The sequence below is a fragment of the Zootermopsis nevadensis genome, unplaced genomic scaffold, assembly GCF_977971745.1.
Source record: "Zootermopsis nevadensis isolate Lab colony 2312 unplaced genomic scaffold, Znev_1.0 Znev_ptg000025l, whole genome shotgun sequence".
In the NCBI taxonomy this organism is placed as follows: domain Eukaryota; kingdom Metazoa; phylum Arthropoda; class Insecta; order Blattodea; family Termopsidae; genus Zootermopsis; species Zootermopsis nevadensis.
In genome coordinates this window covers 3982251-3994449 of record NW_028259157.1, presented here as the reverse complement: position 1 = coordinate 3994449, position 12199 = coordinate 3982251, and the positions used below count along the sequence as shown (strand labels likewise).

At 40.3% G+C, this 12199-nt stretch overlaps 1 protein-coding gene across 16 annotated transcripts in view; it reads right to left on the bottom strand.

The window, feature by feature from the left end:
• LOC110840060 (Calcium-independent receptor for alpha-latrotoxin) overlaps positions 1 to 12199 on the bottom strand; it is a 450850-nt gene that overhangs the window by 142290 nt on the left and 296361 nt on the right. For 4 of the 16 annotated variants that reach the window (XM_022084782.2, XM_022084781.2, XM_022084792.2 and 1 more), the window contains exon 1: positions 3515 to 4005. The exons of 6 other annotated variants lie outside the window; for them this stretch is intronic. In XM_022084782.2, coding sequence (XP_021940474.2) covers positions 3515 to 3519 — 5 coding nt within the window. In that variant the 5' untranslated portion in view covers positions 3520 to 4005. Of the gene's footprint in view, positions 1 to 3409; positions 4006 to 12199 lie in introns of those variants that run through there. 6 more of the 16 variants (XM_022084793.2, XM_022084794.2, XM_022084795.2 and 3 more) reach the window with 4 other exon arrangements.

The following is a 12199-nucleotide window of genomic DNA, read 5'->3' as shown; positions in this document are numbered from 1 at the left end:
TAGTTTTTGGCCGGTGGAATTTTCAAGGGGAAGGCTAGGAGCGAGTCACTAACTGCACCGAGCAGCGAGTCTCGGACTGAACGCCCAAATAAAACAAATACACTGACCGCGCCACCTCAGGTACACAGAGTAGCTCGTCCGCCAGCTTCTCCACCGGCCAAAAAATACTGCGCCGACTATACTACAGGCTTCGTTTAAACACATTCCGATTAGTTGTCACGGGTAACCGAATTCAATGACCTGACACAGATTATGGAAAAGACTGTCGATGTACCCATACATTACACACGATTAATGACGCCAGATTATTACAGGTTTTGGGCTGTAGTTCCTGTTCGCCTTATACTCGTGAACTATTGTGATTCAGACAATATCTCTATAAAATAAAAAAAGATGGTAACATTTAAAATACACACAACATAAAATAAAACAAATTTCTACGTGGCTACAACATATGGCTACGTCTAAATATTTTCTAAATTATCCAATATTTACTACACCACCCAAGAATTCATATAACCGTTCATGATTTCCAGTTTACATCAAATATTAACTTGGTAGATGAATTTAGCAAAATCAAAGTTACAGGAAGACTCAGAATACAGAATCAAAATCCGTGAATCCAGAATGGAATTATTACAAGCAAACACACTGCAATTATAAAACGACGTACACTCTCTAAACTGATTCAAAGTTATATCGAATACGCTAAAAAAAATTAACAAAAACGTAACTATGAACGAATAAGTGTAGAATTTTTTTACTTGATACAAAATATTTAAGCTAATCGAATAAGATATAAAACTTGAATATGGTGAGTTATTCCCCTTCCGGGAGACTACTTTGGCGGAAGAATCTAACGCTCCTTCCGCCAAGTAGAGCCGAACCATCAACGCCAAACTCCGCTTCACGGCTACACTGTATAAAGTTCTGATACGTGCACGTGCAAGACTATACACGTGTGTAGAGTAAGGCGAATGACAAGAAAGCCTGCATTCATTGAAGTACAAACACACGGATTTTAAGTGCATTATATACATTACATCGTGAGCTTTCGGTTCTCAAATGTTTTAAACCTAATTAATCCTTCCGAATGACGGAGCAATTTCAAGTACAAAGTAACAGGACAGATTATGTGATGCCTAGTAAATCGAACTGTAATGGAGAAGTCAACAAGTTAACCAGATGCGTTAAATAATTATAAAAAGAAAGAATGTTTCATTTTCAAAAGGCACGTAAAATAATTTCATCAGGAATTACAGCGACGCTGCTCGTCACAATGAAAATCCACCGCAGATGTGACAGAAGCAAGAGTGAAATTCAAACAGACTCAGCATATCCATGGGCTGACAAGCCCCCCCCCCCCCCCCCCCGGGGGGGGGGGGGCTTTAGAAGCATGCATAATCCTGTGGTAAGCGCATGTCGCGTGAGTTGTTTACAAAAATCTCTCGCATGAAAGATGATACGCGGCTACATCCCCTGTCTAGCGTTCCAAGATCACAGAAGTACACGAAAATCGTCTGTAGAAGACACGACATCTTAAGCTACAAGTACACGTGCACCGAAAACAAAATCTACTCTGAAAAGGAACTAACGCACGGAAAATTTTTGTCACGCATTTCGACAAAAAAAAATCGAAATTGTTTCAGAGGATTCCTTTAGATGTCACACGAAGCCTGATTATCTTCAAATTGTCTCTTTTTCCGAATGAATTGTATAGCTTAAAACCGACAACCGAAGTTAACAGACATAAAACACCTTATCCATGATTCTATTTACTTAAACAAATTAACCAATCCTCTCCTTAAATCCTAAAATGTTAACAACACTTATACCAACGCAGATCCCGGATCAATAGCCCATCCTCAACATCATTTTTGCTATATGTAGTATAATATATTCATCCCACCTTTTACGAAACGTCAACATTCAACAAATCTGTAATTTCGTACTTCCTCCAGCCGAGAAGCTCAGCGTTAAAACACACGACATGACAAGTTTTCCTTTAATACAACAGACCAAACGAAAACAACGGGTTATATCTACATAGAAATTCTGCCAAGATTTAATTTAACCCCCTCCCCAATACTTTTCCATGAGAACAAAAAAAAATTCTGTAAAAACGTGTAGACACGTCGAATTTTTAAATGTATTCCCAAATCATATTTGGTTCAAGAGATCTCAAGTTTAGAACTGTAATGTTATAGTCACACAATTTCACATTAAAAATAGAGTGAAGTATTCTGCCTTTATATGGTCATAACGCAAATTACTTGTGGATCCCATCAGAGTTGAACAGATCTGACACAACGCGGCTCAGTAACGGGAAGCTCAAAGTAAATTAACGCCATATAAAGAAAACTTGACAATTCCCTTCCAACACCAATTACTGAATGTTCTCTCTGCAGGAGACACGCCAACTACAACTCTCCTATCCGTGATAAACTTCACACTTTACGAAATATTACGTTTGAAGGACGCATAAAAGAAGCCTGTTTTGTGGGATCTGATCGGTCGTTACGTCCATTACGTTCACACATACGAAAAATGGGAATGAACATTCGATACGAAGGGCCTCGATGAAGATGTCATTACGATTTTATACAAAATCCATAAAACTCAACCCACGTTCCAAGCAACACGGCAATTTGCATACCAACTGCATGTACATTATTCTTGGCTTCATAATACAGGCTTAAACACGTATTTGCATTTTTTACTGTGCACAGTTTACTGCAAAACACTAGAAGCACACAAAACTATCCATATAATCAAGATTTAATAAACATTAACTTCGTAAGAAAAAAAGGCTCACATGAAATAACAACACGCAAAAGGATAGCGCCCATCATACATCAAAACATATAAAATACAAAACAAAAACAATGTTTTCATCGTATTTTACGTCGATCATTATAATTTGTGTGAATAATCACAATATGTGCCTAACTTAAAATTTCAATCACCAGCACATGTATTAACCATGTTGCATGGAACACGACTTTGTGTAAATAATTTACAATTCTTCATAAATAATTTAAAAGTTGTGATTAATACTCGTCTCCCAAGTTGTAGTGGAAATTTAAATTTGTTCAGTGAAACGTGTGTATTTTCCTGGTAAGAAACAAACGGTGGATCGAATCTCGCCTTGTTTAGGCCTACTCTGTAAATCTCAGGTACGAGAGGGCACAAACCGCCTGGTTTCCAGCCGCCAGCGCTCAACGCTCGGCCCGCAAAGCTTCGCGTCCGGCATCGCGACAGACGCGGTTACATCCGATACTGCCACCGAGGCTACTCACGGCAAACATTACTAAAAGTCACAAGGAAGTTTTAAAAATAAAAATCTGCATCAATGCAATTTGTCCACCAACCTTGGTACACCCACTACGTCACCAGAAAAGTGGCATACCTGATTTCTGGTAAAACAGCGACCAACACCTATGGCGACCGACGACACACTGCTGTACACAACACAGTACACACACACAAGGACAGAAACACACACATTGCTTACTTCATACCTACACCTTTCACTCTTTGCTACTGATGCACCGAGTTTCTGTTGGCCTAGTCATCCTAGGTAGGTTCCGAAAATCCGATCCGCAAGGAGTTCCATATAAAGAACTACTTCACTATTTCTGGTCTATCGGTTTCCCGCACACTCAATTAACTCCCTTGTTCACACGTCGAGTACTTCTTGGAGTTTCAAAATCCCACAACACAGAACACAAAACACTAATTCGGGGCAGTCTCGATGCATCCAACACTCTTTTCGAGCACAACTTTTTTTTAAACACAACCAACATCTACAAGCTGATGTGTGGTCCCCACAAATCGGTGTCTCAAACCTTAATGGATATCCGTAGTTCCAAGTCACAGTGAAGATGAGATAACGGCCTCTCCAACACCAATAAAAGAGAAAACATGTAAGAGGAATTTGGTGTAGCCGCAATAACAACACAACCCTAACCGAACGACATACAGTCTCCAACTGGCCAAGCTAAGCTCTCGGCTTTACTTTTACTGGAACTGGAGTACGTCAGGAGAGGCGAGTCCTCAGTGTCGGCCGACAGAGGTCCTCAGCGTTCCGTTCGGAGTCTGCGTTCTACGATGTTGCCAATTTTAGTGTGCATCGAAGGGCGAATAGTGAGGAAAAGGTGATAAAGTTATGATGCACTGTGAAGTTCGTAAGTTCAACCCTCCCCATTCCCTGCCATGCTATAAGACACACACTTGTGTAAATTCGCTGCTCGCATGTTAATCTAGCAACCGGAATGTCTCACTGCTGACGAGCAGACAAGTACTCCATCGCATGTTTCTGGCATGAAAAAGAAACCTCTGTATTATTTTATTGTATCATCAACATCATTCCGCTTTCTAGCCATCTGGCATGACTTTTTTGACGTAAATACGTCTATATTGAAGGGTCATTCGGCAAAAAGGGGAACGAAAAAGCGAAACGAAAAAGTGTAACCTGGTTACCTAGGAAACGTCGTGTTTACTCGGCATTATTGTTACCTATACAACATTACATTTCATTACATTACTTTACATTACATTCAGCTACCACAGACCCATCTTAAGCGTAACTAATTCAAGTTAAATAAGCAAAGTCTTAATCCAACTTATGTCAATTGTAAAGCGGGTATAAAGGAAATATTTAGAATAAAGCCAATATATAAACTTCCTTTCCGTAAAGACGTATTTACGTCAAATTCTCCGGAACCGTGGTTCCACTATTACTTTTTCTTTTTAAATTGTTAATCCTTAAACACTATTCGACTACACGGCGCTACAACTCTGAAGACAGCCATCTACAATACTGTGACCTTCCTAAAAATATACTAAGTGGAAAACACTACAAAATAAATTAAGAAACACAAACCGCACTGGCTGGTAAAACACGTATAAATTTTGGAATATGTATCAGAAGTTCTGTTTCCGGTGAGGTGAGATTTTTCTTAATTTTTAAATCTGAAATGGATCTGCTTCCTGTACAATGTGCACCAAGAATAAAGTGGCTGGAACGTGGAGCTCCTCACATTAATCAGGAGTCACAGAATTCTCCGCAGGGTCTGGCACTGCGTGATAGCAGTTGAAAGTAGTAATGTAAGACATACTTGCAACTTATTTTGCCTGAATGTAAATTAATTACTGGTGGTGTTGGAGAAGAATAGAGAAGATCAGGTGGACGGATCGAGTGACCAACGAAGAAGTATTGAGGAGAGTCCACGAGCAAAGAAACATTCTGCAGGCGATTACACGACGGAAAGCTAACTGGCTGGGACATATTATGAGAAGGAATGGGTTACTGAGTGATATCATCGAAGGCCAGGTTGAAGGAAAGCGAGGACTGGGAAGAAGACTGATACAGCTAACCGACGACCTTAAACAAGGAAAGAAGATGACGTTCCAGGAATTAAAGCGAGAAGCCGAGAATAGGGACAACTGGAGAGCTCGTTTTGGGCAGAGCAATGGACTTGTAAGACAGAACACTTAATAATAATAATAATAATAATAATAATATAGATGGCACTGTTGGCAGTCATCAGGGGCCAGCAACAATGCCGACAATCGACGAAGGACTTTTTGTATTTCATCGTACATAAAATTCATCAAATTTTGGGCCAGAATAAAGAATCATCACACAAAATGAAAAATGAAACCACTTATATAGCATCAGGGCCTTTACCAGTACCACATGACGTCATCTAATAAATGACGGTGTCACAAAGTCAATGTCCTTGACCACAGATCCACTGCGTTAGTAACGGAAATGGATCCAGTGCTCAGAATACTGAATTAAAAATTATTATTTTCATTAACAGTAATTGAAAACAAGCTGAACACATGGATCTACAGCTCTGTTTCCACTTTTAGGGCATGATTGTGAGGCTGTTTCTTTTATTAGTCGATATTGTCTCAGCTAGGTCCTAAATAAAGACAAAGAAGCATTTGTGTCTTTCTTTAGCAACTGTTCCATCACGTGTTTGGAAAGACTTTCAAAAACCAAGGCAGATCTCAGTTCAGTCGGTTCCACGTCCGGGATTCGAACGAGGTAGGTCCAGAATATGATGTATAAGTTACACCCAGTTATAATAACACGCTCGTTCTAACACTCTTTCCATCAGATTTTTTAAATTGGGCCTTATGGCCTATTCCAATTATGAAATAGGCTACTTGTTTAAACTCTTAAAGGGGAAGTATTGTTGGATCTGAGGTTGTCACAGGTTGTAGCGCCGTGTAGTCTGGTAGAAGTTGAACATCGTTTCAGAGGTCCTTGCTATCTCCATCGCCCTCATGATGGAGGCAGCAAGTACCTCTAATGCGCTAGTAACTTTTTAGCAGATTATACGGTGTTACAACCCAGAAGAGAGTCATCTTCATCGGTGAAAATATTTTGAAAAGCTGAGTGGACAGGCAGTGGTCTCATCGTGTTCTAAGCAAAAAAAAAGACAAATATAGTCGGCCTTAGTATTCAACATCGCCTAAGTACATTTTTAAGTGTACTAAGGTTCATTAACGACGCATTGTAAGTAAACGAAAAGAGAGAGAATTTGGAAGACGTTTCGAGGAATCTTTGAAGACTTTATACCGGCACTGGCTTAGAGAACCACGAAACAAATCAGACCGGATAACCGGATCTAGGCCGAGATTAGATCTTGGTACAGTCTGAAAATGTGGTAGGCTAGAAGACAACTTAATTACGAAATGTGCAGTATAGATCATACTTCAACTCAACTACCAGAAACTAAGTCTTTTGGCGTACTATGAGTCAGAATTAATTCTTTCGTACATTTAGTTGGTCTAGCGGTTAGAACGCTGCCCTTGTAATCCTGGGGTCTCGGGTTCGATTCCCGGCGGTACCCGAATTTATAACTTGTGTTGGGCAAGGCCGTGGTCTAGGCAACACGGAGTTTTCCTCCAGGGGCTTCCCCGGTTTCTCCGTGGCATCCCAACAATTACTACATACTCCACACACACAGAAGAAGGCAATGGCAAACCACTTCTGGATCATCTGCCAAGAACGTATATGAACAGGTCCCAGTCCGAGAAAAGGATGGAAGGATCCTGTTCATATGGACCTGTCGTCAGACAGAACACTAAATAAATATAAATAAAACATTCAGTTAGGTTTCATCGCAACCGCTGTATTCGATATGGGTGTTTAATTTGTCGCATTCATAAATTACAAGATGGTTTCACAGGTTAAAAATATTTTAGAAACATAATATGCATTTCACATCCCACACATGCTCATTTTAATTTCAATTCTATGTAGACAATGCTACTACAAATGAAAGAAAGGTGTTTCTGCCTACATAAATTATATGCAGAAAAGCGACGGGAAGCCTTATACGGGAGATCAGCCATCACGAGACTTCTAAAGACACAATAGAGGGAACAAAGATCAATGCGGACAAAAATTCGTTGACCAAAGTATTATAGATTAGGACCCAAGTTACAGTGCACAGCTAGTCGGAGCAAGGTGTTGGTCCGGGCAGTCATGAAGAAGGACGCAGTAGCATTCTAAACTGTTTAAAAGATAAAAATACAATATATTGAAATTCATCTAATATTAAAATGTTTTAAGGTCCAGATAATATATTATATCAATATAACAATTCACAGAAAGTCTCAATGGAGAAAACATTAATTTAATTTAATTTAATTTAATTCAATTCCATGATTTCACTGTCGCTCTAACACAGTTTTAACTTGATGCCGTCGAACGCCTAACGTTCGGGGATAATGTCAGAGCTCTGAAATTTACATTGTATTACAGCGAATTCCAGACAAGCGAACATTTCGTCATTGAAGGGATCTAATTTATGTAGTGCAATTCACCGTCCTTTCTTTGGAATCCTATTAGCAAGCTGCGTGTGGCTGTCAACTGTTTGTCTCTTGATTCAAGTACAGGAATTTATATGACAGATACTAATTGACAAATTTCTCTCTGGCAGTAGATATAAAAGTTTACCTTCACTCCGTCACTGATTCGAACAAAAATCAACTTTCACGTCACCGATCGCAGTGGATCAGACGTTTCCACTTCTGATTCTCATTGAGGGGGTTCCCATTTCAATATGTCAGATATTCTGAGGTCTTTCGTGGGTTTCCTCAGTTCATCTTCGAAAGTGTTTGATTGTGCCCTAAAAGGGCGAAACTGCTTCCTCCCACACATTTCCCATGTCATCATCAACTATCCTGTTCCCATTCAATGATGCATATAATCTGTGCAACCAAGAAAGCAGCGTCATTAACACATTCCGTGCTATGGTGCAGATATCTCGTTCAGAATCTGCGCCTGTTTCTACCGTCAATATTACCAGAGGCTCTTTCCCAGGGGGTACACCTCCATCTAGTGCCGAAATTAAGAATGCGTCGGGCCACAGTCTACTTACCACCCCCATACGTCTTCATCGTTTGGTGCTTAATTAAGCATCAGGGAAAACCCAACCGTCGGATCTTCGTGTTTGATATATGAATGAAGACAAACTCTCCTTCCATTTGTCGACAACTGAAGGTATTTCTAGCTTTCCATTTAAGCCTATATAAATTAGTAGACAACAAACTAACCCAGAAACATAACAGCAGAGGAAATAAAAGTCGAAGATAACAGTCTTCTGGGTCACTGCGCCATGTAGTCTAATAAAAATTTTCTGACGTTTCAGAGGTTGTTTCTGCCTCCATCATCAGGGTCGCTTTGATGATGTGGGCAGCGAGCACTTGCGAAAATCCCGCAAACATCTACGAAAGTACAAGACACAACAACCCATAAAATAACCATCTTCAAACTCTCCGTCACGAGAAAATGAAATCTCACAAAATAAGAGATGTTTTAAGAATTAAACTCCAAACATAAACTTTTAAACACTCACACGTACATAGACATGTGCATATAGACACACTAATAAATCCATTCTCTAACAGAATAGTTTGGACAAATAATTTCTATCATTAAAAATTAGACATTAGCAAAAACGTAAGTAAGCTCTTCAGGCATTTATATTACTAAGCACAGTATTTAATTGGTGGGCACATTAACCTCATGTTTTAAATCTGTAAAAGCCACTGTCGTATCCTGTTTCTTTTCTTATCAGAGCTGAAGCAAGTTTCAAACGTACCATTTTAAATTTTTAATGGACGTTGGTCACTCTGGGTTTAATCCGGTGCGTGGATGCGATTGTGAGCTTCCATGGTATTAACCTGTAATTGTGTGAGAACCGAAATCTGTAGCCTTCTGGTGTCACGGTGGAACCTGTTATTTAGTAAAGGTTAGCATTCTCCTCACCCTCTAGGCAAACCCTCACACTTCATGAAGAGAAACAATAATAAGAGGCACACAAGCAGTCCTTTGGGATTATACACGTGTGTAACCACAAACCATGTTAGAAGCACGTTAAACACACAAAGAAAACAGTCCAGACTGCGCAGAGCTTTTAATCACAGAAGCATACTGCTGCATTACGATCTTCTGTGTGACTAATTTCCGCGAATGTTACGCAATGCGACAAGTTCTGTACAAATGCCATATATTACAATTCTGTCTACTTTCCTGCCACGCTTTCTTCTGGTTTCTGCTGTTTGGCTTTGGTATCTTCCCAGCTTTTGAGGCATTCATCCCTAGCTGTTGAAGATTTTCTAAATTATACTTTCTATCTCAAAGAAAACAACGCGTCTCCATTACGAAGATAACCGGTTAATAAAGTTTAAAGAAATATGTAAGATTTGAGGTTTTCACAGCGGTGAGTGTGAAGATTTCTGTCTTCTGGGTTGTTGCGCTGTGTAGTATGGTCGATGTTAACCAACGTTTCGGAGGTCATACTGCCTCCGTCATCAGAAATCTTCATACCAAGAATCGCCCTGATGACGGAGGCAGTATGACCTCTGAAACTTTGGTAAACATCGACCAGACTACACGGCGCAACAACCCAGAAGACAGAAATCTTCATACTCATCGCCCTGATGATGGAGGCAGTATGACCCCTGAAACGTTGGTTAACATCTACCAGACTACACAGCGCAACAACCCAGAAGACAGAAATCTTCATACTCATCGCCATGATGACGGAGGCAGTATGACCTTTGAAACGTTGGCTAACATCGACCAGACTACACAGCGCAACAACCCAGAAGACAGAAATCTTCATACTCACCGCCCTGATGACGGAGGCAGTATGACCTCTGAAACGTTGGTTAACATCGACCAGACTACACAGCGCAACAACCCAGAAGACAGAAATCTTCATACTCACCGCCCTGATGACGGAGGCAGTATGACCTCTGAAACGTTGGTTAACATCGACCAGACTACACAGCGCAACAACCCAGAAGACAGAAATCTTCATACTCATCGCCCTGATGACGGAGGCAGTATGACTTCTGAAACGTTGGTAAACATCGACCATACTACACAGCGCAACAACCCTGAAGACAGAAATCTTCATCGCCCTGATGACGGAGGCAGTATGACCTCTGAAACGTTGGTTAACATTGACCAGACTACACAGCGCAACAACCCAGAAGACAGAAATCTTTAAAGAAATAATTATACTCCGAGAATCATAAGAAATACATAAATAAAAATGAAAACTACTGATTATTAAAACAGGTGAAACAAACTGTTACCATCTGGTTTTAAGACAAATCAAATACTGACTAGAGGGATAAGAAATTAATCCTTTCTAGGTCAGATTTCTGTAAGGCCTGCAAGGTAGGAAAGTAGAGTGAAGTAAAAATAAATCAGTACGTCTTATACTATGACGTTGCAAGGAGTAATACTGGTGTCTCGACATGGTGTTTTCAAAAGTTATGGCGTTAAAGTCACTGATCGAACTCAAAATTTCCTGTGCCTCTGACACGTACATAACAATAATGTTAGATAAATAGAAAACACACTAATTATAATAAATTATGGTGAAGACAGAACATTTCGGAAGTGCGAGAAAATTTTAATCGATCGATAACAAGATTCACAACAACAACAAACACGTCATTAACAGGTGTTGACATTTGCATCGTCAGGGAGAAATGTTTACCCGCATATCCAAGATGGCTGTGTTCTGGGATTTCGCGCTGTGTAGTCTGGTCTGATCATCGCTCTGATGATGGAGGCAGTAAGAACATCTGGAACGTCGGTGAATATATACCAGACGATAGGGTGCAACATCCCAGAAGACTGCCATCTTCAGACCCACAACCTTGAAAACCTCAAATCCTACTCTTTACGTAAGAAGTAGTTTTCGAAATAACAGACAGTCAATAACTAAGTCACCTGGACTATAATTGAACCTGTAAGATTTAAAATGCGTTGAAGACGACTTTTATTTTGATTATATGGATCAGACAAGGAGCCGGTTGGAACAGTATGGAAGTCATTTGCCCAGATATTTTCTTAAAGCAGCTGTCAGAGACTTTGCAAGTACATGGACCAAAAGCTAATCACACCGCCCTAAACACTCTGTCTCATTCATTAGCTTCGCAGTTTAACGGCCCTTGGTACCGCCTGCGTGTGAAGCAATAAGTCTCAGGTCGAGCGTAAGACTGTAATACTGTTGTCAGGTCATCATTTGAACTCCAAACGTGGAAGCTTGGAGTCTTAGATACGTAGCGGTCACAGTTGAAAAACACACCAACAGGTGTGGTGTCTGGCGGCAAGTAATTCACCCGCAAGTCGAGCAACTTAGGAAGGCTACTATCAAACACGTGACTGACGATCAGCACTGAGGTGGACAGAGCTACGCACTGATTCGAGAGACATCGAATCGCGTCGCGACCACAAATGTTGGCGAGTTCCTTGCTTCACCTTTCCGACACGTTTAATTACTTAATCACCCTCTTTATAGTTAGATTGTAGGCTCAACGGGTTACGTCATTCTGAACGTAATGCTAAATAAATAAAACCCAGAACCCCTTAACTTGCCTAAGACTACGTTATACAAAGCAAAACTCAAAGTAAAATCCGATTTCACGACTAGAATTTGTACAGGATCGACATATTTAGAACGAGCGCTATTAAACTGCTTAGAAAGCAGCAGAATAATGTACTGCAGATGCTGGATTACTCAGCAATAAATGTCTCTAAACATATGAACCTCGAGCCGAGGTAATATTTTCAGAACAGGATTTTATGCATGAACTTCGTAGTGGGGTGGTCCCCAGTGTCTTCGGACTTCTCAGACGCGAGAGCTCCAAG